Source organism: Rhincodon typus, chromosome 23, assembly GCF_021869965.1.
Source record: "Rhincodon typus isolate 14 chromosome 23, sRhiTyp1.1, whole genome shotgun sequence".
NCBI classification, from domain to species: Eukaryota; Metazoa; Chordata; class Chondrichthyes; order Orectolobiformes; family Rhincodontidae; genus Rhincodon; species Rhincodon typus.
In genome coordinates this window covers 37666318-37692962 of record NC_063354.1, presented here as the reverse complement: position 1 = coordinate 37692962, position 26645 = coordinate 37666318, and the positions used below count along the sequence as shown (strand labels likewise).

Here is a 26645-nt window from a genome sequence, read left to right as displayed (position 1 = left end):
ATGTTTAACATTTTCACCAAATGTTTCACCGTATTGTCGAAATGCAAACGTTGTCCAGAACAGCACAGTTGAATAGATCTATGATTTATGTATTTCCCACAGGTCTAAAGCTACAGCCCCACTCAAGCTTTTCTTTTAAATCCAGAAGTGCTATTACACACCACCAAATCATCCATGGTGAAAGCATTTCTTTTTAAAACCCCATTTTATGCCTATCACCTGCATACAATAAATGTAATTGTTATAGAAATAACAACTGAGGGCTTCTGTGGTGGACTGGTAATGTCCTTAACTCTGATCTAGGAGGCCCAGGTTCAAGTCCCCTACTCCAGAGGTGTGTAACAACATCTCTGAACATGTTAATTAGAAAATATCTAGAAATGATTCCTGAGAATTCTTATGGCATAGTGGTAGTTTCCCTGCCTCTGAGTCAGAAGACCTGGGTTTGGGTCCCACCTGCTCCTGATGTGTAAAGTAGCATCTCTGAACAAGTTGATTAGAAAATATCTAGAAATAACAACTACCTCTCATAATGGGAAATTTTACCTGCCACTGGTCTTAATCCCTCAATGCTGTCAAAACTCAAACTTATATATTTCTACTCTCCGGTCAACAAGTTATGATCAGAAATGCATTGTCTGAGAAGGTGGAAGTAGTAAGCTCATTCATCATTTTTCACTGTGAATTTTTATATACACTTGAAAAAGAAGATTCTGTTGGGTTATATGAATAAACAAAGGAGTGGTACTACTTGGAAAGAGTTGACACAGGCACAATGTGCTGAATTGTCATTTCTACATTTATTCCAAGGTCTACACTAAATTAAGAAGACATGTTTGATTGCACAAATAGCACTGTCTTTGCTTGCAGACAAGCTGATGTTGATAAATACTATACCTACTTTGATTTTCGCAGGTTATACAAGAGGATTGATCACTTGGAAAACATTGTGGAGGGAAAGACTAACAGGGGCATCAAGTGCTGGAAAAGGCCATGTCCCAACTGACTGAATTGTGGGACCTCATAATTTTATAATGAAACCGATCATTTGGCCCACTACAGTTGCACCTCCAAGCATTTTCCCTAAAGCTAACCAGTGGGCATAGATTTAAGGTCAGAGGGGAAAGATTTAAAAAGGACCTGAGGGGTAACTTATTCATGAAATGGTTAGTGTGTGTATGGAATGAGATACCAGAGGAAGTGGTGGAGGTGGGTACAATTGCAACACTTAAAAGGCATCTGAATGGATATATGAATAGGAAGGGTTTAGAGGGATTTGGGTCATATGCTGGCAAATGGGGCAAAGTCAGATTGGCATGTCTGGTCAATGAGTTGGACTGAAGGGTCTGTTTTTGTGCTCTATGGTTCTATGACTCTATGACTTTGAGTGCTTACTTTTGAGTCAAGTTCTCACCATACAATTATAGCAACCTTCGCAGCAGGACTGAAATTATTTAAGTGAGAATTTAACCTGATTATCTTAATAGTTTGGCTCCACAGGAAAAGTTTCTGAGTAATTGAGGAACATATTTATTTTTCTTATTAACAGATATTTATTGTATCTGAGAATAAAGCACTAGCAGCTCAAATGACTACACAATTGGCTTACATATCAATTTGACTTCTAATATACTTCTGATCCTATCTTTGATTGGTTCATCAGAACTAAAGAAATTAGGACAAGACAAGTTTCAACAAGTTGATGCTTTCTTTATTAGTAACACATTACTAGTAATTCTAACATAGTATAGAAAAATAAGTTACAAGGAAATGCACATTCTGTGAATTTCTTCAATGAACTCTTCAAGCTTGCAATTACTCTTCAGCTTGGACTATTACTTTCTGTAAAATAAACATTTTTTTTGCAATTAACAAACAGGACCCAATTATTGTATTAACAATAGTTCTGTTTTTGCATGGACTGATTTTTTGGAAAGCGTTCTAATTATATTTGGGAATGAATTTTCAGAACAAAGCAATTGCTGCTGAGAAGTGATGTTAAACTAACAGGATACGAGGAATAATCAACCTATTACCACAGCAAAACTCCCCAGAAGAGGTAGTTTCTCTTAGGTTCAGTGTGAAACAACATGGAGTTGAAACCGTTACCCCTTTCCCTACCATCAGCACTTCTGATAGGTCTCACTTTTTCCTCAATCAAGAAGAACCCCACTACATTCCCCACAAAAGTTGATAGGGATTTTGACCAATTTTATTGCATTCCTCACACTTCTTGGAACAACAACAGGACTGCCTTAGTCCTCAACATTTTCCCGCCCCAAGCTTCCTCCTTCAAAAGATTACCCTCTGCTATTTCCTTCACTTCCAGCATGATGCCACCTAATTAGCCTTCCAAAGCGACATCCTGGTTCACTCCTCAACCATTCATATTTTCATCACCTTTGCATCTCTTTGCGGTACCATGCCAGCACATGAGATTTTGCCTCCACATTCTCATTGTGCTAACCCTCCAAACACTCCCAGGTGAAACAATAATTCAATTTTACTTCTTTTAGTATACTAGATTTGTTTGGCAGGATGTGTTCTGTTCTACATTTGGGAGACCTAATTCAGATTTGGCCACCATGCTGTGGAGTATTTCCATTCAGCCAAAAGTGTGACCCTGAGCTTCTGGTTGCCTGCAGTTTAATTCTCTAGCCCACTCCCACCTTTCTGTCCTCAGTCTGTTATGCTATTCCAAAGGAAGCTTAAGGATCATCACCTCATGATACAATGAAGCATTTTATAGCCTTCCAGGCTCAGCATTGTATCTAATAGTTTCAGATTATAACTGCTGCATTTATTGTTTTGCTTTTGGATGGCCCCTTTTGTAATGGTTTTGCTTTAACCAGATACGCATCTTTTGTTTCACTATTTGTCCCTTTCTACTTGTGACATCATCCCATTTGTCGCATCATCCCTTATAATTTTCATCTTAACACAAACCTTTCTTTTTATCATTTTACTCCTCCCCTCTTCCCTTTCCATGCCTAAAAATGGATACATCTCTAAACAGTTGTGTGAAAGAGTTATTGACTTGAGGTCTTGTCTCTGGTTTCTGCCTTCATAATGCTGCCAGGCCTGCATGGTATTTCTAACATTTTTAGTTTTTCTCTCAGATTTTCAGCATCTGCAGTGTTTTGCTGTACCACCTGTCAATGCACTGGAGCAGGAAGTAATTGTTGCTGATTAAAGTTTTTGCACACCCCTCACACCAGGAGCAGGAACTTGGTGCAATTAATGTCAGAAGTAAAACAGTAAAATTGCTGAATGAGACATACTGATGCAACTCCTTTTATGTACTTCAAAACAGAGGTCTCGTATAACCAGTACGTTTGTTACCAAGTATAACACCTTTTAAAACAAAGAACTGCAGGTGCTGGAGATCTGAAATAAAAGCAACAATTTCTGGTGAAACTCAGCCAGTCTAGTAGCATCTGAACTGGTTCTGATGAAGAGTCATGGAATTTGAAGCATTTAACACTGCTTTCACCCCACAGGTGCTGAGAGTCCTGCTGTGTATTGCCAGAAATTTCTGTTTGCGTATAACGTTTCTAAAAATTGTCCTTTCCCTCTGGGATTGGTATGCCCCTGCCGTTGTTGTTGCCTCCCACTCCCAGCCCCATTGTCTGTTCCACTCACTGCCTCCCATTCACAGCTCTGTTCTCTGCTCCCCTCACCCAGTTTGCTACTCAGGTTAACATATCCATAAGAGACTGGGGCAGTAAGTAAGGCATTCAGATGAGGCAATGAGAGGTGAAGGGTTGAGATTAGGGTGGCACAAGGGGCAACAGGAGGGGCAATGAGTGGGATGTGATTAGTTGGCATTTGAGGATGTGAGGGTTGGGAGTGGGCAGTGAGCAGGCATCCAAAACAGATCAAAAAACACAAGTTGAGAGGATAAATGGATTTTGGCAACACTAAAAAGTGAGGTATTGCTAAATTTATGAGGAAGACAGTGATGCACACAATTGAAGCACATTTTTAAAAGAAAGTGACCTCTTGGGCACTACAACTGCTGGTGCAGTGAATGCACCCCACTGTGCACGCTGAGGCAACAAACACAGCCTTTGCTATTGTGTGTGAGTTGAAATCCAATGCATTGACAAACCTGGCTTGCAAAATAATCAGGATCCTATTTGCGTCATCTCAAACACTGCACTTAAGGAGTGGGGATTGTACTCTCCCCATGTCCCAAGCATTTAGTTTTTTTTTCAACTTTTATAGAGGACTCCCTCAACTGTGTCAAGGCATGCCAACAGTTCTGTTCTGTGATAGGTACTGTTACAAAAGTCATGCAACCTAATTACAATTCTGTCAAGCTGGAAACCTCCTACAGTTGCTAATAGATTAATATCTACAGTTAGGATCAACTGGTTGTAATAATATAGAGTTAAGGACTCCAGATTACTGAATGTAACATTTAAAACAAACAGAAAATTACCTGGATGTCACGGCTTTTAGCCCTGAGTTTGTTGACCTGGGATTCGGCAATATCAGCACGTTCCTCAGCCTCCTCAAGCTCATGTTGCACCTTTCTGAACTTGGACAAATGAATGTTAGCCTGTTCCTCCTGAAATGATGTCAAAAAGGGTTACGATTTGGCATAAGAATGTAGGGGTACATTGACATTGAAATACTGCCCTGAAACATTTCCGGTGAATATAAATGGACACCAAGTAATCTCAAATAGTACAGCGTTCAAAATTACTTACAGATTCTTCAGACTGCCTCTTGTAGGCTTTAACTTTCATTTGTAGTTTGTCAACCAAATCCTGCAATCTCAGGAGATTCTTTCTATCTTCCTCAGACTGTTTAAAAATTAAAACAAGAATATGTAAATCTGATCCTTATCCAGTAAGCAAATGTGTTGAATTGTGAATATCAATATCAGTAATTTCTGATACATTTTACTGTCTTTAAAATGTCATTTCGAATCTACATTCCATACCTGATAGGTGAGTTCTTTGACCCTCCTTTCATACTTGCGAGCTCCTTTGACAGCTTCTGCGCAACGCTTCTGCTCAGCTTCAAATTCATTCTCCAGTTCACGTACCTAAAGTAGGAGAATATAAACAGTTGTGCTCTCATACAAAAGAAATGCTCCAGATCTCCATGCCACCATTCAGAGCTGTACTTTAGGGTTCAGCATTATTACATACCCTGGCTTCCAGTTTCTGGATCTGTTTCTTTCCCCCTTTCATGGCCAACTGTTCAGCCTCATCCAAACGATGCTGTAGGTCCTTCACTGTTTGATCAAGGTTTTTCTTCATTCTCTCAAGGTGGGCACTGGTATCCTGCTCCTTCTTTAACTCTTCTGCCATCATAGCAGCCTTTTGGTAATTAAATATGATATTTTTTTTGTATACGTTGGCATGAAATATCGAAGTTTTGACTGGCTAATTTAAATTCAAAACTTACATCAGTAATTGCCTTTTTGGCCTTCTCATCAGCATTTCTTGCCTCCTGAATGGCTTCCTCAACCTCAGACTGAAGGTGGGAGATATCTGTTTCAAGCTTCTTTTTGGTGTTGATGAGGTTGGTGTTCTATTAAAAGTTAAAGAGGTGCATAAGAGAAGTACTGAACGTTCAGCCTAAAATCTTTGAACAATATTCTTCAGTTGTCCCGCAACAACTTACCTGAGAATGTAAAAGTTGTACACGCTCACTAGCATCAACAAGTTCTTGTTCAGCCAGCTTGCGAGCCCTTTCTGTCTGTTCCAGTGCTGCTCTCAATTCTTCTATTTCAGCTTGCTGAAGGTTGTTTCTGCGTTCAGACATAGCCAGTTGCTCCTTCAGGTCCTCATTGCTCCGCAAAGTTTCATCAATTTGTAGCTGAGCATCCTGAGTAACATTGAGAGAGTTCCCCATTGACTTGCAAATGTTGATTTTGTAACAGCTAATACAGTAAGTAATGACTTATCCGCAGAAGTCATTTAATTCAATTTTAATGCTTAGTACTAATGTTTGTACGAATACAGTGAAGCAACAAATTAACCATACCTTAAGTTGCGTCTGTACAATCCTGAGATGCTTCGTAGCTTCTGTAGCCTGGCGATTTGCATGACTCAACTGAATCTCCATTTCATTGAGATCACCTTCCATTTTCTTTTTGATTCTCAGAGCATCATTTCGGCTTCTGATTTCTGCCTCCAGAGATGTTTGCAGAGTGTCTACGACTCTCTGATTGTTCCTCTTAATTTGATCAATTTCTTCATCTTTCTCAGCAATCTTTCTGTCGATTTCTGACTTTACTTGATTTAACTCCAGCTGGATACGCATAAATTTGCTTTCTTCATGCTCAAGGGAAGCCTATGTAAGAAAAAAAATAGATTTGTTTTAAGCCAAAGTCTTGGATGCTGTGTGTTTAGCCCGCTTTAAATCTTGTTGGAAATGGTGTAATCTCTTCAATGAAAATCACATACCTCCGCTTCTTCCAGGGCAGTCTGGATTTCACTCTTTTCTGTCTCAACCTGTTTCTTAGCCTTTTCTATCTCATGTAGTGCCTTGCCACTCTCTCCGAGCTGTTCAGTCAAATCTGAGATCTCCTCTGTTTAAAGAAACATAATGCATAGCAGTAAGTCTCTACTTTCTCTACAGCAAAAAAAATCAATTTATAATATCTTTAATGTAGCGAACTGTTTTAAATATTTTCAGAGTGATATTAGAAAATAAAATTTGACACCGGGCCAAACAAAATATTAGAACAGGCAATCAAAAGTTTGCCCAAAGAGGAATGCTTCATATAACATTCTGAAGAAGGAGAAGAGGTGATGAGCCAGCAAGTTTTAGAAAGAGAATTACAGAGCTTAAAGAGCTGGCCATGGCCACCAACAGCAGCAGAATTAAAACTGGGATTACACAAGAGAGTAAAACAGGCTAAAAAAATGCTATAAATGTAAAAAATAACACACGTTGAAGATTCTTGTTCTCTCGCTTGAGTGTTTCAAGTTGGTCCAAAGATTCCTCATAAGCATTCTTCATTTTGAAGAGTTCGGTGCTTAAAGATCGAGATTCCTTCTGAGATGCCTCCAATTCAGATTGGCATTCCTCATACTTTTGTTTCCAGTCTGCCAGAATCTGTCCGGACACAACAGTTAAAAAGTCATACTTTATCCTCAGGCAAAAAGGCTCATAACTTTGCTATTTTTATCGGACTGAATTTTGACTTTAAGAAGGAAGAGGTGAGCTGCTTCCTCGAACCATTGTAATCCATGGAGAGTAGGTAAACTCAAAGTGCTTTTAGGAAGGGAGTTCTAAGATTTTGTCCCAATGATAGTGAACAAACAGTTGTGCAGTTCCAAGACAGGATGATCTGTGGCTTGAAGAGGAGCTTACAGCATGGTATTCCCATGCATCTGCTGCTCTTGTCCTTCAACATGATAAATATCACAGGTTTGGAAAGTGCTGTTGAAAGCAAGTTTTCCAATTTGCCAGGTACACACCAGTTTTGTAGCTGTATAGGACCTGCTTGGCTAAGAGTGCAGCTGGTTCTGCAGCACAAATCTTTAGTACTTTTGCCAGAACATTATCAGGGCCTATAACTTTTACAGTGCCTAGTACTTTCAGCTATCTTTTTGATATCATGTGAAGTGAATGGGATTGGCTGACACTGGCCTTACCCAATAATATTGACACAAGGCCATTACCTCACCTTGTCAAAATTCCTTTGCTTTTTATCAAGAGCGGCTGCAGCAGCATTAGCTCTCTCCACGTCAATCATTAGATCTTCCACTTCATTTTGTAATCGCTGCTTAGTCTTTTCCAGTGAAGCACACTTGGAATTTACTGCCTCGATTTGATCCTCAGCCTCTTGGAGTCGCTGGGCAAGTTTTTTCCTGGCAAATAATTACAGTGGTTTGAAAAATTGAAATACCGCTCAGTACTCTGGTCTTGATTTGATTAGATGATCTGATGGAACTGGAGAAGGTGCCGGAAAGGTTTTACAAGTATAATTTAAGAACTGAGAAGTTACAACTATCAGGAATTATTGAATGATCTGATGCCCTTTTTAACAAAAGGAAGGTTTATGGGTTACTTAACAGAGCTGTTTCAAATTAGCAAGAGTCTTTATAGGCTTGACATAGAGATGTTTCCACGCAAGGGAAGTCCAAAACTGGGATCCATAATTATACAATAATTACCAAGAAATCTTATAGGAAATTTGGAAGAAACTTCTTTAGCCAGAAGATACTTAGGGTGAACCTCATTAACGCAGAGGCTACAATATATGCATGTATGTAGAGATTAGCTAACTGCATGAAGGAGAAAGGAATAGAGGATATTTTGATGCGGATGCATAAAGTAAGGTGATAGGAATCTTGTGCAGAGCATAAAGCCACTGCTACAGAACAGCCAGACAGCATGGCCTGTCTATCTTTTAAGTTGTAAGTAAAAGAATATGGTAATCTGTACACACTTGGCATCTTCCAGTTCCTCTGTGCGCTGGATTGCATCAGTTTCGTATTTTGTCCTCCACTGAGCAACTTCACTGTTGGCCTTGGACATGCCGCGCTGGAGCTCGGCCTTTGCCTCCTGTTCCTCTTCATATTGTTCACGGAGCAAATCACAGTCATGGCGGGAAGATTGCAGAGCATGTGCCAAGGCGTTCTTAGCCTTTATACAAAATATGAATGAAAGGAAATGACAAAGTGAAAAGCTTAAATAATCCTGTATTTCAAGTACTAAAATATATGAGTGGCATTCAAGAATTACAAAAACCCATCTGGAAAATGTATGCATGCACTAAATATTAACTTGTGGACTGTGCAATTTATTACTAACCCTAATGCAAACATCAGTTTAAAGAGAAAGTGGATACTGAATGAATTTTTTTCTCTAGTTTTAATTAAGATTCTTGCTCATTAGTCTGCTGAATGGAATGATAGACACCAAAGTTTTTTCACAAAACTGTGACATACACTTGGCATCTGGCCAATCTGTTCACCATTTTATCTCGGTTTATCATATTTAGATTGCCTGTAGAGTTAAATACCTTCAGTTCTTCTTCCAGTTGTCTTTTTAGCTCTTCAATCTGTTGAGTGAATGCTTGTTTTCCTCTTGTCAGTTGAGAAACTAGGGAATCCTTTTCTTCCATTTGGCGTGAAAACTCGCCTGGGAACAAATGAAGGATTGATTGCAACCCAAGTTTTAAAATTGAAGGATAAATGGCAGTATGCTTAAATGCTCTAAATTCTGACTTCATTCCAACAATTACCATTTTCAGTTTGCAGACGAGCCTTATGGGCTGCCAGGTCATTAACCAGACGTACGTTCTCATCATTCTTTGCCTTCACCTCACTAAGTTGGTCCTCAAGAGTACGACAGAGCTTCTCAAAGTTAGCCTTTTAAGGAAATTGTGTCTGTCAGTGTCATATGTTAAACCAAAGAGCTTCTTAATTCATCCAACAATCATAGTTTTTCAGAAACATACCTTAGATTTGGACATGGATTCCATGTTACTAGCCAGGTCATCAATTTCCATCTTCAGCTCACTCTTTTCCTTCTCCAGCTTCTGTTTCACACGTTGCAGGTTGTCGATTTGTTCCCCAAGTTCAGCCACACTATCAGCCTGCTTCTTACGAAGAGCAGCAGCTGTGGCTTCATGCTGGAGGGTTGCTTCTTCCAGATCGCGCCGCATCTTCTGAAACTCCGCTTCACGTTTCTTGTTCATTTCAATCTGTGCTGCAGTCGCACCTCCAGCTTCTTCTAGTCGTTCACTGATTTCTTCAAGTTCCCGAGCAAGGTCAGCTCTCTGCTTCTCAGTCTTAGCACGAGAGGCACGTTCAGCTTCAATTTCCTCCTCAAGCTCTTCAATACGAGCCTAAAGTAAAAAGGTATATAGCTTTACCTGTGTTTTATGCGATCATGCATGATACATAAGTTATTCAAAATTCTGTAAACCTTGTGACTCACCTGAAGCTCTTTGATTTTCTTTTGTAGCTGACCACCTAGGACCTGCTCATCCTCAATCTTGCTTAGTAGTTGACTAATTTCAAATTCCTTTCTGTAATGCAAATAGATCAATTTAAATATATTTTCTATAGAAAAATATGACACAGCCTAGCTAGCTATAACAAGAGTGGCAATTCTTCTTACTTTTTCAGTTTCTCATCCATTTGCTGCTTGTCGTTTTCCAGATCCATTATTATTTCATGAGCTAATTTAAGGTCACCTTCCAGTTTTCGCTTGGACCTTTCAAGATCCATGCGTAGTTTTTTCTCTTGTTCCAGAGATCCTTCGAGCTGATAACATACAGAGTAAAACCAAGCACACATTTTTAAGAGTGATAGCAGGAAGAAAGGACCTATGATGGAATATTTTAGTTTTTATTGCAATGGATACTTACATCATCAACTTGCTGTTCCAATTTCGACTTGGCCTTGGTGAGTGTATTGACTTTGTCTTCCTCAGCTTGCAGGTCATCCAATGTCTGCTGGTGGGCCTCTTGTAGAGCTTTCTTTTCCTTTGTTAACTTGACAATGCTTTCATCAAGGGTGGCCATTTCCTCTGTAAGGTTCTTGACCTGTTTGTACAAAACAGTATATAAATTCCACTACTATCTACCATTTGTAACATCACTCACATGAGTCAATTGTTTTGACATGGTTCAGAAAAAAATGTGTTTTGCCATTCTATAAGATTGGCAACAGGTAAAGTCATTATAATCTTAACAAATCATAGGGCTGCTCTCTCATTAGGGAGAGAGTCAACTGGTGGTGGTTTTAATTGTGGGTCACTACATCTCAGGTGAGGGGAGATGTTGAGAGGAAGAATCCTTCATGGTAACCTCAGCCTATCTGGGAACTGAGCCCACACAGGTAGTATCATGTGCATCGCAAACCGGCTGTCCAACCAACTGACCTAACTGACCCCCTAAATTGGCAAAATTAACACCATACATTCTAAAACAAAATTAGAAGGACACTCAGATTGTGCAAACCATTATTTTAAATTTACATATATTCATACCTTGTTTTCTGTAGCATGTTTCTCCTTTTCAACTTTGGTTAAAGTAAGCTCCAAGTCATCGATATCTTTTTTCAGTTCTGAGCACTCATCTTCCAATTTTCTTTTCTTGGCAGTAAGCTCAGCATTTATTTCCTCTTCATCCTCTAGCCTTTCATTTGCTTCTTTAAGTTTAGCCTCAAGTTGAATTTTATTTTTAATAAGACCTTCACATCTTTCTTCAGCATCTGCCAGTGTTTCACTTTCCTGACAGACAAAAAGTGCATTCTTATTAACCAAGATCATGATACGTAAAAATTTCATTGAATGCAACCCAGGACAATGGGCTGGATTTTAATTTCTGGTGGGGCCCTGACATTGGGAGGATTTCCTGGCCACTGCATGTAATTTTAAAGAGGTCCAAATAGGGTTGGCATGGTGGAAAATGAGTGGGAGAGGAATATGTTGAATTCAGATTGAATGGAAGCTGGGGTCATTATTGTGGTTGATGATTTATTTTCTGGATACTAATGACACCGAGAGGATAGCATAGTCAAGTGATGTTGAGGTAATGATCTACCATGATAAAATTATTGATGGAGCCTCTGCTCTTGTTCTTGTGCTCCAATGAAAGAAAGAGGAGATAGGTAGCCCAGCAGCAGAGCAGGTACATGTGAAAGGACTACTGTGTTACTGACTGATACCCCTGTCTTGAGGATATTTTAGGGGCAGTGGCCATGTCACATGTGAAGCATTCTATTTCCTGTGCATGACTGCAGTAGGCCTCCTGTTATACTGACACTCTGGCAGTCTTAGGAAGCTTATTCTTCCTCAGTACACTTTATAGACACTGTATCATCTTTGTTGTCTCCCAGCCATCATTCCACACCGTTTTGTCTCTCAAAGTCAAGGATCTGCCATTATTGCTACTGAACTTCTTCCTCATTGATACGCAATTCATAGAAGCTTGTTCTGAATTCCAGTAAAACCCCTGCCCGTGTCCAGCAGCATCATTTTTTTTTTGCAATCCCTGCTATGCCCCATGATCTATGATGGCTCATTCCCCAGCATACTGCCCACAACTGCCCCAGCTTGCATTGATTACCCTCTGAAAGAGCATCAAAAACACAACGTCCATTGTGTGCTTATGCAGGATGTCATCCTTGAAACCTGCTTTTCTTATACAGTGTTCCGAATAACATCTGTCCATAACAGCCTATCTCTGTCTCATGGATCAGCTTTGAGATCCTTTGTGTGTCTCTTGCCTCCTTTAAAGTATTGTAATTGGCCCGTCAGCAAGTTAACAATTTGCTCATTCTCATATTTTATTACAGACAGACCCTTTTTAGGAAGCCTGCCAAATCGTACCTTCTTTGCAAAAATCAACAATGAGCCAGAATCTTGTCAGAAATCCATCATGCTACATGGTGGTGAGATTTCAAGAGTGTGTCTGCCTTGGTTCCCATCCTTGACATGCTATGAAAACTTGATCCAACATGTCACTAATTTGAGAGACAGTTTGAAACAAGTGCAATGTTTCAAATAATCAGAATTATGCCAACGTATTTGGGCGTATATATTCTTTGACAAACTTTGATCATTGAGTAAAAGCACTTTTTAATTGGCTCATCAAAGCAGAGGTATCAAGACATGTTTTTTTACTGATATCAAAGTTTCAATTCTGAGGTCTAAATTTCATATCACCAAGAATATTGGAATTGAAATTGCACTCATACTGTCATCCTTGCTGCATTTGCCCATAATTTAGCATTAACTGGCAATATTTCTATACAAATTTAGAATGATGGTCAACCTCTGAAATACCAGAAGGTCAGAAACGAAGAAGTCGCAAGCTTGTTTCAGGACTGATATATGGAGTGGAGTAAGACCATAAGATACAGGAGCACAATTAGGCTATTCAGCCAGCAGATCTGCTCTGCCATTCGATCATGGCTGATGTGTTTTTCAACCCCATTCTCCTGCTTTCTCCCTCTAACCCTTGAACTCCTTCCTAATCAGTAAAAGGTGTGATGCTTGGTGTGTGCGAAAATAATGGACAAAAGCATTTAACGTCCTACATGATGAGTGCAAAGTTTCATTGAGAAGCTGTAGAAGTTTAAATGTTCATTTACTTCAGTAGAAGTTGAACTATCTAAGTAACAAAGTCTGCACTGAATTATTTTTATCAAGAATTGTGGTCAGGATTTTGTGGAGGAGTAGAGAAGTATTTAAGAGTGCGATTTCTGCTTCTCCACCAGTTGGAAAGCACCCATGAACAAGTGGCAATCAGGCAGTTAATTAGTCATTCTTCATGATTCAAGTCCCGGGACAGCGAGGCCTGGCCCTGTTTGAAGCATGTGTCAATCCAAGGCTGGCAGCAAACATCATGAGAAACTATTACCGAGGCAGGGCTGGGATGATGGGGGAGCAATGTAGGGAGAGGGAGTCAGAGGCAAGGGTGGGGGGATTGATTTCAGAGGCCACCTCACTAATCCCCATTCATGCCCCCAATCAGCCCCATGTTACTGGGATAAATTTAGTCATTAATTGACAGTTGAAGTGTCTTTATTGGTGACGGTTGACCATGGACCTTCCTGCCCAGCACTTAATTGCTCAGGTGATGGGAAGATGGTGCCTGGTGTCAATCTACCCAATTATTTGCTCTTTTCAACACCTACCTACCACTCATATGGGATAGGGGTGATCCTGGAATTCAAACTTGATGTATAAGAACATTTCTCTAACAAGAAAGCATACCGATTGCACTTGAAGAACCAGGTCATTTTTTTCCTGTACCAGTGTCACCATTTTCTCCTCCAATTCCTTTCTTCTTGCTTCAGATTTAGCTAGTGCTTCTTTAGTCTTTTCAAATTCCACTTTCATGTTTGCCATTTCCTTTTCAGATTCAGCGCTCTTTAGAAGAGGCTTGATCTTGAAGAACAGTTTCATCCACGGCCAGTGCTTGACGTTCATGAATGCACGGATGTTGTACTGCAGGGTAAAGACAGATTCTCTGGAGGAGAAAATGACAAAGATAATTGTATAAACAATATCTATACATGACTGAACTTTCCATCCCTTTATACAATTCATATCAGAAAGATGTAGGTTAACTTTACCTTCTCTCCATCATTTTCTTGAATTCAACTCTCATGAGAAATCCGCGGCTGACAGCTTGTATGCGGGTAACAAGTTCTGCCAACTTGTCATCTCTCATCTCTTCAAGAAGACCCAAGAGACCAGCTTTGAAAAACACCTTTAATGAAGCAAGTAGTTTCAGATGGTGACAAAGTCCATTCATCACATTGTAAAATATTAGACACATTTATAAAATGGTCACTGACCTTAGTATGACCAAACTTGTACTGGGTGTGATCAACATCGATGGAACTCAAGAGTTTTTCAGATGCTTTCTTGCTATCAATGAACTGTCCTTCAGGAATTGCACTTGCATTCAGAATCCTGTATCTGTTATGTTTAATGTTTAAGAATTTTAAAAAGTGCAGCTCCATGTTAATTTTCATCAAAACATTGTGCATTTACATAGATTCTTACCTTTGCTTAAAGTCACCATACAGAATTCTACTTGGAAATCCCTTTCTGCAGATTCTGATTCCTTCAAGTACACCATTACATCTGAGCTGATGCATAACTAAGTAATTATCCATAGCACCTAAGAAATGAAAGGAATGGTAGTGATATTTTTTCTTTTAGCTACATTTTTATTCCAATTGTCAATGTGATTGGATATTTACTGGTGAATAGAAACGTAAATGCTGTATTCTGTTACAAGATTTGTTTGTTTGAATTCTAATACAATATATTTCAACTACCTGGTGTCTTTGTCTCATTCGGAATTATGCAGCGCACAAAATGTGGGTGAGTAGACCTCAAGTTAGTCATCAATTTATTCAGATTTTCCTGTAGAAGACAAGTTATCTTCATTATGTTTGAAGCATTTCTATTAACCTGTGTTTACCATTATGCTCTATTGGTATAAATTTATGCAGCCATTTGAATCAGCTGGTAATCTACCCTGGCTTGCTTTTCTTTTATTTCCAACAGACTCTGTAAGCAGCCTGGGAAAATTATAACCAAGAATTTTTTCAAGTTTTCCAAGAATGAAGCTCCATTCTAAGTCCTCAATAACAGTAGTATTATGTTGAAAATGCATATATCTTTCACCCATTAAAAGAACCATCATGGACGTGATCGTCACCTTCTATATTTTATTTTTATTACGTAGGAACGTAGAAATTAAGAATAGATGTAAACCACTCAGCCCTTCAAACTTACCCCAATATTCAATATGATGATGGCTAATCATCTAAGTCAGTACCAATTCCCATTCTCTTCCCATACCCTCAGATCCCTTTAGCTCTAATGACTTTGTCCAACTGCCTCCTGAAAATATTCAGTGCTTTGGTCTTAATTCACCTCAGAGAATTCCAGATGCTCACCAGACTCTGGGTGAAGAAATTTATCCTCATCTTAGTCCTAAATGATCTACCTGATATTCTTGAACTGTGACCCTGTGACCATAATTGTTAATTTGACATCGCATGTGTTACTAGTAAGCCAGCATTTGTTATCCATCTGTAATTGTCCTTGAATTGAGAAGCTTGCTAGGCCATTTTCGAGGGCAGTTAAGAGTACTGTAGATCTGAAGTCACAGTTATGGATGACAAACTTGCTTCTTTAAAAGGTATTTATTACAACAAGCATGGTCAGCATTATTGAGAAAAACCTTCAATTCTAGATTTTATTAATAGAATTTAAATTCCACAATCATTAGTGGAACTTGAATTCCAGTCCTCAAAGCCTCAGTCTCTAAATTAATAGTACAGGACTGTTCACCAACATCATTTTCCTGAGAGAATACTTCTCTGAAGTAATCACTCCAAGCTAAATTATGCAGTTCTAATATATTAAAAAGAAAACATACCCTAAACAAAGCTGAGACAGTCTGAAAAGATGAACCCTTCTTTTTGCCTCCTTTCTTGCCACCAGCTTCAGCTGCAAGGACATATTTTCAGCAATTAGTAATGGAAAATGTATGGACAAAATATTCTCAAAATTAATGATTAAATCATACCTTCTGCTGAATGACCAGCATAAAGTGTTTGCAACAGTTTCAGAGAAGCCTTCTGGTATAGCCCAATAACAGTTTCATTGAGTGGGTCCTTATTCTTTTCCAGCCAACCACTGACGTTGTAGTCCACAATGCCAGCATAGTGGATTAAGGCAAAGTGAGCTTCAGCCTTGCCCTTAGCAGGCTTGGGTTTCTGAAAGTTTTTGGATTTTCCAAGGTGCTGATCATATAACTTATTCTTGAAGGTGGTATCTGAAGCCTTGGGAAACATACACTCCTCTTCCAGGATTGAGAAAATCCCCATGGGCTGTTAATTGAGGTATACATATATTGGAATAAAGTGCATCAAATGTTCATTCAATTATAAGCATATGTAGCAGCTACAATCATATCATGTGTCCATTATTAGCATCAATCCTTACATATATTATTTTAATGTTCTCACCTTTTCAATGAGCTCAATGCAAGCAGCCAGATCCATACCAAAATCAATGAATTCCCATTCAATTCCTTCCTTCTTGTACTCTTCTTGTTCCAGAACAAACATGTGGTGATTGAAGAATTGCTGCAGCTTCTCATTAGTGAAGTTTATACATAACTGTTCAAAGCTGTTGAACTGCATAATATAGAGCAATTAAAAGTGATTAACTGTATTGTATACAGCAATTAAAAGAGATAGTCATTGAATTGTCCACTTTGTTTAAAAAAAAAGCATAATGAAAGTAAGCACCATTTGTATACAGTTAGAACATTTTTTTTTACATTTGTGAACCATCCCTCTCATTTTCCACCTTTTCATATGTATGTGTACATACTTATAATGAAAATCACCAATTTAAATTTTGCAGCCTGTAATTACATCCTACTCCAATGGAGGTGCTATAGCACAACCGTTGCAATTATTTTGTGACAGGTTTAAACATAAATACCATTTTACTTATGAATTTAGAACTTTATAATATGATATATTATTATATATATATTTATTTGTATATAAAAATAACAGAATGCAGACTAGATTAGATCTGTAGACCAGGTCCAATTATCCCTTGCCCTCTAATCTTGTTTTATCTGCAGTCTGCTTTTGATGATTATAAAATTGATTCGTAAAACATTAAAAATAGTATAGCCAAAACACAACGTATTAATGTGTTATAGTATAAATTCATATGGAAGTATTATAATGAAACAGCCTACGTAATCATATCACTATGTAAAGAAAGAAACACTTTCCATTGACATTTATGGTACTTTGCATGACTTCCATATGTTTTAAAGTACATCAGAACTTATTAACTGCTTTAGAATGTCACCACTGTTTTAATGTGAGAAAAAGACAACACTTTTGTACAGTGCATAGTCACACAAGCAGGAATGACTAGATGATCTATGTGGGTTGAGGGATAACTACTGGTCAGACAACGGAAACGAATCTTCTGTCCTTCTTTAAACAGTAATGGGATGTTTTACATCCACCTAAGAGATCAAAAGGGGGCCACCATTTAATGCCTTACCCAAAAAAGAGCACAGTATTCTCTCCATACTGAAATGTCAGCCTGGATTATCAAGTCTCTGAAATAGTGCTAGAACGTACGTGTTCTAGTTCATAGGGGTGCCTGCTATCAGTGAACCATAACTGACTCCCTTACTCCAAGTGGCACAATTGAAATGTCACTAGTGGCAGGGGAGCATAATTACACTAAGGCAAGTTTACATAAATAGTTTTCATTTTAAATGTATGCATAGGAACGTATAACACAAATACAAAATAAAAGATTATACTTTAAGACATGGAGTACTTGATGTAAATGATCCCAACCATCTAACTTGTCATCTGGAGTACACAGTAGGTATTAATTTCCCATTCATAAAATATCAACTAACATCACAATAATACATACAGTTTAGATATTCCCCAAAAATAATGTAATGTAGCTTACATCAAAGATTTCAAAACCAGCAATGTCCAGCACACCAATGAAAAACTGCCTGGGCTGTTTTGTGTCCAATTGCTGGTTGATACGAATCACCATCCACAAGAACATTTTCTCATAGACTGATTTTGCAAGGGCACCAACAGCATTGTTCACCTATCAAGACAAAATACACAACAGTGACAGAATGTACATCAGAACACTAACGAACAATTTCACCAGATGGACATCAGAAGTCAATACAGTACCTGCTGTACAGTCTGACCTTTTGTCACATATTCATTGCCAACCTTTACTCGTGGGAAACACAAAGATTTGAGTAAATCAGCAGAGTTGAGACCCATCAGATAAGCAGCTTTGTCAGCAACTAAAAAGGAGAAAAGTGGTTCAGTCATACTGTAAGGTGAATGAAACCAGCTATCATGCTTGTACCAGCCATTTGAAAGAATTATTCTACTGTCTTGCACTTTGCATTCAGCCTTGGAAATATTTCCCTTTCCTGCATTTATCCAATAACAATTTGAAAGGTATTATTGCATCTTCTTCTATCACTGTACAGAATATGCATTCCAGATTTAAAAGCTCACTGTCAAAAAACAAATTCTCTTTTACTCATCTCATCTCTATGTATTTTACTAATTAGCTTAGATCTTTGACCTTTGGTTAAAGAACCTCCTGCCACTGGAAATATTTTGTCCTTGAATTTGAGCATTTGTGCCAAAACTTACCTTTTCTTTTTCTGTATTTTGGAAACAGAAAATGCTGGAAATACTTAAGACTTAAGCATTCATAGAAAGTGAAATACAACTAATAGGCAAAATCTTCCAGTCCCAAAGGTGGTCAGCATTAATGTGGGAAAGCAGCATAATTAGACAGGGAGTTAACATTCATATCCTGTCATGATCCCAACTACTCCAATTAGGTTCTAGGTGGAAAGACCCAACTTTCCAGCACTGAACCAATTGATGTCACTTAACAACAAGTAGAGAACATTTCTGCCTAGCTGCAATTTTCTCAGCATAAAAAGAAAAAAAATGTTGGTCCACCTGACTGATAAACCAATCTGGACAAGCTGTCATTGAGCTGGGCTCTCTCTATTTGCCATAATTTGTCATACCCTGATTTGTGTCAGATCTGTTCTGTTTTCCTTTCTTCTAACCATTTTGTTCTACTTCTAAGTTTCATCTTGGATCCATGTCACTTTATTGGTTCAGTCAGATGTCAGGTTTAGAACCCTCATCCTTGTGTTCAAATTCTTTCATGCCTTCATCTCACCTCACCTCACCCTCTTGAATCTCCATTGAATTCTCTGTGGTCTTCCAATTCTGGTCTGGAGTTCCGATATCAAGCCTATTCTCTCTCCCTGTCTACACTTTTAAGATGCTGCTTAAAACCTACCTTTACGACTAAGTTCCTCAACATCGCCAAGTGTCAAATTTTCATTAATAATGCACCTGTGAAACACATCAAGATTTCTAACATGTGCAAGACTCCCAACTTTCAGTTATAATCTAACAGATGAGGGTTTCTCTTGAATTTGCACAATAGTAATTGGGATGGGTCAGGACAAGCCCTGAGGAAATTCAAATTCCAAGTTACTGCTAGGATTTTACTGATGCACAATGGTACTTTATTAAATTTCCATCCTTGCCTTTACTCAAAACCCCAAATGTAGAAGTAGTAATTCACAAGCTTTACCTGCATAAAATGTGTGAGAAGCATACGCGGAACTATATCAATCATTGTCACTGGGGGCAACTGGATGTGATTAATTAATAATATTACTCAAACAAATTGCAACATTGTGTATTGATTAAGTTGTTTCCTTGTACATTCTTATATAATATGTAAGACCCATTAGGCTTCAGAAGGAACCTTCTTGAATGTAACAAATTGTAAGATCTGCAAACCCCTGATTGTAAGAGTTGTTGAAGCAGATTTGATGGTAACTTTCAAAGTAATTGAACAAATAATTGAAGGAAATACATTCAAGGGTCATGGGGAAAGAGCAAGAGTAGCAGTATTAATGATCCAACAAAAACATGATATGCCAAACGGCCTTAATACAAAAGAAGCACAGAATATTGGCCTACCATGTGAAGTGATTCATATGGTAGCACATCACTTGTGAATTCTTCATGCATAATGCAGCACCAGTAAAACATTTGTGATCCCTTAGTTTATTAGAATTTGTCATTACCTATAGCTCATGAACAGCTTAGTGGTCTCAATGATAAGTAAACAGAGGAACAATATTCACCAATATTACAGATTTGACAAAAGGTCAATTCTCCAAACAAAGGACACAGTTATGTTCCATTATCCATGTTGCAACAAAAGAACTTATCAAGGTAGGCACGAGATTCTATCCCTCAGTCTCTTTTACTTGTGCAAATTTAACTTCCAGTTCTGTATCATACCAATATTTTGAGATGCAAGACACATTATTATGCTTTATAACATTCTTCACCATGTTCAATTGCTTTCATGTTACCTTCAGTGCCATCAGGCTCTGCTTGTTCCTCTCGTGGTTTCTGTTTGAACTTTAGGTTGCCATAGTGCATTACTGCACCGGTAAGTTTGTAGATGCCTGTTTTCTCTTCACTTGTAAAGCCCAAAATGTCAATGGCTTCCTAGCAAACAACAAGAGTAATCAGTAACATGAGAGTGCTCTGAAAAAGGGATGGAAATTTGAAATTCGCAAGCACAGAGAATAAACTTACATCAGTTGCCATCAGTTCCTCCTCGTCATCGATACTGGGAACACTGATCTCCCCCTGGCTAACAAAATGGAAGTCGTAGGGGTTGGTGGTAATGAGTAACATTTCTGAAATCAAATAATAGCAGCACATAAATTGGTGAATTTTAAATACTTTTATTTTAGTAATAAATGTGCTTGAAACCTACTAATAAAAAAGCAACAATTGGTGAAAATTTCAACTAACTTTATCTCCAGATCTCTTACCGATAAGTTCTGGCTTTTTGTTGCTTGTAATCTGGTAGAAAATGTGATAGCTTCTTTCAGCTTTTAACTGGAATGTAACTCTGGATTTCTCCAGCAGATCTGTATTTGGAACATTAGAACTAATTAGGAATATTGCCTCCTTAATAAATTGATTGGAGCATTTCAAACTTATATGAGTATGTATGAGACTGATAAGCACTTACAAGTTTCAATATCAGCGGAGGCCAGTTTTCCTGTGGCTCCAAAGTGAATTCTTATGAATTTACCCTTGGAAATAAAATTTTAGAAATATAGTTAGCTGAACTCTTTGAGAGATGTTTCACAAAATGAGTATTAAATGTGCTTTTAAAGTTTTGTTTAGTTTATTTCCTGCTGTTTAACATGATTAAAATTAACTTTTAACATTGGTGCTGTCCAAACACTTACAAAGCGAGACGAGTTGTCATTTCTCACTGTCTTGGCATTACCAAAAGCTTCCAGCAGAGGGTTAGCTTGGATGATTTGATCCTCCAGTGTTCCCTAGAAGTGTATTTGACAAGTGTTAATAATGAAATAATTAATTTCTTAGTTGAAAACAATGTGAACATGATAATGTTTAACTAGTATGACCATGAAAAGGAAAAATCAAAGCTGCACTTTGTTAGAACAATGTAATTACAGCATGATTCGTTAGAGGTGCTTCGAAGGTGTGATAGTCAATGCAAATAAACAATTCATTTCAAAGAAGACAGAAAATGTGGAGAACCTCAGCAAGTCTGGCAGCATCTGTGGAGAGAGAAAATTAGAGTTAACATTTTGAGACCAATATGACTCTTCTGCAGAACAAATACATTCTGAACCAGAGTTATATCAGACTCAAAACATTAACTCTATTTCTCTCTCCACAGATGCTGCCAGACCTGCTGACATTCTCCAGCATTTTCTATTTTTATTTCAGATTTTGAGTATCTGCAGTGCTTTTATACGCAGTTGAGGTGTCTAGCAAGAAGTAACTTGGAGATGTAAGAGATTTGGAATAGCAAGAAGAAGCTTTCTTTTAACTCACAGGGCTGTGAGACTAGAATACATTACCAGAGTTAACAACAGGTGCATAGACATTCTCAAATACAGCCAAAGAATCACTTGTAAATACTTCTTGCACCCCACCCCCCCCTCCCCCACAGTGCTCTCCATTTTCCCAACCACGATCTCCTCTTGATTCCCTCTTTACTCTCATCTGCCTGTTGCCCCTTGGTACCTTCATTTAAATGCACCATGTTAGTTTTCACCTTTACACTGAAGACATCCAGTTCTAACTCAGCACCTCCTGTCTTGACCCCTCCACTTTTCCTCAATTATCAAACTCCTTATCTGACATTCGCATTCGATCTCCCTCTCATCTTCCGTTCAAATATTAATTCATTCCTTTGTTACCTCTGGGCTCAACTCTTTCAATGCACTCTCCCACATTCTCTGAAGCTTGAGGTCAGCATGTAATTAAAAAGGTCACTTATATGCTATCCTTTATTATGAGATGAACTGAACATGAAAATAAGAGTGTATGCTTCAGTTATACAAGGTATTGGTGAGACCATATCTTGAATACTGTGCGCAGTTTTGGTCTCCTGATTTAAGAAAAGCTGTAAATGCATTGGAGGTAGTTCAGAGGAGGTTTATTCAATTGATACTCGGAGTGATCAGGTTGGACTGGAGTTTAGAAGAGTAAGGGGTAATTTGATTCAAATATTAATGATCCTAAATTGTTTTGATGAGGTAAGCTTAGAATGTATTTTCCCTTTGTGTGTGAGTCCAGTCCTGTTTTAAATTGAAGGATTATACTTCCAGGACAAAAATGAGGAGGATGTTTTTTGTTCAGAGAGTTGTGTGGTTTTGGAGCTTTTGTGTCTATGAAGGCAGAAAGGCAAGGTAGTCGAATATAGAATATTGATAGACTCCTGTAAGGAAAACAAATCACAGTTTGTAGGAGGTAAACAGGAATGTGGAACTCAAAACATAAAGAGATGAATCATGATCTTATTGAATGGCAGAGCAGTCTTGAAGTGCTGAATGACCCACTTCTAATTCATATGCAGATATACACATTGACCAAGACATTTCTGCCTCATTCAATTCCATTCATCTCTCTCACCTGTGTTCAGTAGTCTATATTGGCTCCTCCCTAATTCTCATCCATATTTTCAAGTTCCTCCATGGGTTTGTTCAGTCCAATTCTTTAATGTCCTGCGGCCCAACAAAATTCTGAGATATCTGTGCTTATCTAATTCTGAGCTCTTCAGCATCTCTGATTATAATTGTTCCAACACTGGTGGCTGTGCCTTCACTTGCGTAGGTCATAAACTGTGCAAATCTCAACTTGCACCTGTCTGTTTTCATACCTCATTTTCTCATTTAAAAGATTCCTTAAAACCTAAACTCCTTGACTAAGCATTTGCTCACCTTTTTTTTTGTGATTCAGTGTCATGTATTGTTTTATAGTGCTCATGAGAAACACCCTAAGATGTTTTGTCATGCTAAAAATATTATATAAATGTAAGTTGTGGTGAATTTCAAGAGTTGCAAAATAATTGGTTATGTAGGTAGTTGGGGAAAAGTGCAAGATAGGAAATAGGAGCCAGAGAAAACAGCATGAATGTGCTTCGCCACTTAATATAATCTTGGCTGACCATCGGCTTCAACTCAAATTTCTCCTCCTCCCCCTCAACTCCTGGTCATTACATTCCTGAGGGAGCAACTACCTGTCTGTCTCAACATTAGATTTATTCAACAATGGAGCATCTATAATCATTTGGCATAGAGAATTCCAAAGATTCACAACCCTCTGAATAAAGACATTTCTCCTTGTCTCAGTCTTCACATCTTGAGGCTGTCTCTCCAGGTTTTACATTCCCCAAACTAGGAATTTAATGAAATGGCAACAAATCGAATGCACAAGCCTTTGATAACTGCTTCTCTGGATGATAGTCTCCAACAGTAGCTAATTAGACCCACTAGAACATTTCTGTGTTGTAATTTTAATGTAATTTTATCTAAACTATGAAGAAAAGTCCTTGGTTTAATTGCATCCAAATATATTTTCTGATGTGCTAAACTGCTATTAATGTTCCATTGCCAGCAAATTATGACAAAAAGTCATTTTTATATTATCACCAAATGATTTGTTGCCATTTTATAACAGAATGTTTAGGGCTTTCTTCAGTTTAAACATTCATTTAGAACATGTTGATTTACCTTTAGAGAGCCAGTTTGCTCCTTCTCCTTCTTCTTGGCATCTGAACCGGCTGCAACCAAGGCAAAGTACTGAATGACACGTTTCGTGTTCACAGTCTTCCCAGCACCAGATTCTCCACTAAGGACAGAACAGAGAACCAATAAAACATTTTCAAGACGTTTTTTAAAATCAAAATTACTGTGATTTTCAGGTGCTAAATATGTACACAAGAGCTCAAAAAATCTTACGTGATCAGGATGGACTGATTTTCACGGTCTGGAAACAGAAAATAAACAACTGTTAGGATCTACCATACTCCACAGCATTCACCAGTTGCTTCTTAGGATGAGGCATAATTAAAACATGTAGCTGTTGGAATACTACTACCATCTAATCCTAAGAGACATTTATACCTTGCAGTTGCAGGTAACATTAACAAAGTGTTTGTAGGTGAACCAAACGAAAAAAAGAGAGCAATGGGTCATATGACTAAATAGTTTAAATTACAAAAGGACCTGAAACAAAAGAGAATAAGCAAGGAGAGATTGCTTCAATCCCATGGGAACCAAAGCTAAGTGCCTTAATTGGGTAAAAAGTAAAAGCAAAGCGTCTTTGATGGAATTACGAGGCCATCATGGACACTAAATGTCAGCAGTGGAAGATATTCCCAATGTATACCCCTTCATATTGCCACAGCTGCACTGATGGCAGCCACAGCAGGAGAAATATAAGTGGTACTACCGGTTGTTAGACTGAAGCTTGAGCAAGCAGGGCCTTGTATGCATGCTGTGGTATAATTGGTAAATGACTGTAAAAAACTGGACTTGTGAAAGGTAGGGGCTTCGAATGACAGAACAGGGTATAAAAATGGAGACCAAATAATGTAGTTAGAATAGATTATTTCGGGAGACACTCAGAAGACACACTAGGGCTCCAAGTGCTATGAAGTCACTTAGAAGGACATGCTAATATTTCCAGTTTGGAGATAACACTTATCCCCAAACCTTTTATTTATTTTAATCAACCTGTTCAGACATACTTCTGGGCCAGAAGGCCGCAGATTCAATCTGGACCTTCTGGCCTAAAAGTGTGGACACCATGGTTGTACCATAAGACCCTACTTTTTTTTATGTAAGGCCTGAATGGTAAATTTCTTTTGGTACATTTTAACTTTTATTATAGTGCCCCTTAGGAGCTTTTTACATGAATTTTGGTTGTTTTTCTTTTGTTTAAAAACAGATGTTGATAGCGGCATTGATAGTGAAGTTTCCAGCTTACCAGTTTGCATGAACTGATAGGCGTTATCAGAGATGGAGAAGATGTGGGGAGGAGCCTCTTGACGCTTCTTGCCCCTGTAAGCCGCCACGACCTCGGGGTTGTACACTGGCAACCACTTGTAGGGGTTCACCGTGACACAGAACAGCCCAGAGTAGGTCTGAAGGCAGAGAATCGAAGGGCGTTAGAAATTCTGCAAAATCTTTTGAGCGATGAGTAACATTTCTGCTGTTATTTCTCAGAGAGAGATGGGTTCACTTACATAGATCATCCAAGCTGCATAACGCTCTTTGAGGTTAAACAGCACGGCTGGTTCACTCAGATGAGTCATCATGGCCATATCTTCGATTTTATCGAATTTTGGAGGGTTCATTGGGAAGACTTCGTCTTCTTTCACAGTTACAGTCTGTAAAATGACCAGTAGATCTTTAGTTACGTTCTTAAAACAAAAACATTGTTAAAAGCTTTTTTTCTAGAGCTACACTTTTCTGAAGCTCACACCTGCTTATTTATGGTTTCAACGACCACTTTGCCACCTTCCTTGCTCTTGATGTTGCCTTTGGTGAATTCCTCTTTCGGATCCACGCAAAAGCAAGCAGTCTTCGCTTCGAAGGGTCGATTTTGTGCTTCGATCCGTTCTTTCTCAGACTTTCGTAGGTAGGGCGCCGCCTCCCCAAAAGCAGCCATTTCTGCATCTGCGCTCATGGTTGCAGTTCACTGGGGAAAACAGCAGAAAACAGAATATAAAGTATTATTGGAATGTAATTTATTTAATGATTCTAGGATTACTGTACATTAGCATGTACGTTTTGCACTGAACCCCAACTCAAAGCCAGACACCTTCAACTCAACAGGGTTACCTCTGCACGCTCAACCCAAGTGCTGACAAACAAAACCTGGTGGGTCTTTTGTTGCCTGGTCCTGTGTGAGACCAGTTCCGACTCCAGTTATTTGGCGGATGCAAAGTGACACAAAGAGTCAATCTGTCCGTCAGATGTGTGAGACAACACATGTCAATACGGCTCAAATAGGATTTACCGAGATTTATTTAAAAGCCCAGGCACCCACATATTAAAACTTGGTGTCGACTTCCCAATTTGAAGTAGCGGCGGTTTGAAAATCCTTTCATTGATTAAAGAGTCTTGAGTGTATTGGAATCGGTTAGAGATAATCTAAATCGATGAATGAAGGTCAGTGTTGTGGCGTTCCTCATCCCTTCACGTA

At 38.5% G+C, this 26645-nt stretch overlaps 1 protein-coding gene across 1 annotated transcript; it reads right to left on the bottom strand.

Annotated features, from left to right (window-relative positions):
- Nucleotides 1–1815: 1815 nt before the first annotated feature.
- LOC109926867 (myosin heavy chain, skeletal muscle, adult) lies at nt 1816–26126 on the bottom strand. Its single transcript, XM_020526715.1, has 39 exons — nt 25923–26126; nt 25684–25827; nt 25425–25581; nt 24395–24422; nt 24167–24284; nt 21365–21457; nt 21142–21205; nt 20939–21037; nt 20697–20800; nt 20468–20606; nt 18222–18340; nt 17980–18129; nt 16485–16655; nt 16043–16346; nt 15893–15963; nt 14781–14868; nt 14503–14620; nt 14292–14415; nt 14067–14203; nt 13705–13960; nt 10972–11214; nt 10349–10525; nt 10099–10244; nt 9916–10006; nt 9434–9823; nt 9218–9344; nt 8996–9114; nt 8420–8616; nt 7655–7838; nt 6915–7080; nt 6426–6550; nt 6004–6312; nt 5641–5844; nt 5422–5547; nt 5163–5333; nt 4952–5056; nt 4716–4811; nt 4445–4573; nt 1816–1842 (listed from the first exon to the last, which is right to left on the bottom strand). Exons 1-39 carry the CDS (start codon nt 26124–26126, stop codon nt 1816–1818), a joined length of 5820 nt encoding a protein of 1939 aa, XP_020382304.1.
- Nucleotides 26127–26645: the final 519 nt, after the last annotated feature.

Excerpts from the sequence above, each read along its gene's own strand:
- LOC109926867 (XM_020526715.1), bottom strand. The coding sequence starts at position 26,126 with ATGAGCGCAGATGCAGAAATGGCTGCTTTTGGGGAGGCGGCGCCCTAC. Across the intron at positions 16,347-16,484 it reads GCATTGAGCTCATTGAAAAG|CCCATGGGGATTTTCTCAAT; the intron begins GTGAGAACATTA and ends CTCAATTAACAG. Across the intron at positions 7,839-8,419 it reads GAGGAACTGGAAGATGCCAA|GAAAAAACTTGCCCAGCGAC; the intron begins GTGTGTACAGAT and ends ATTATTTGCCAG.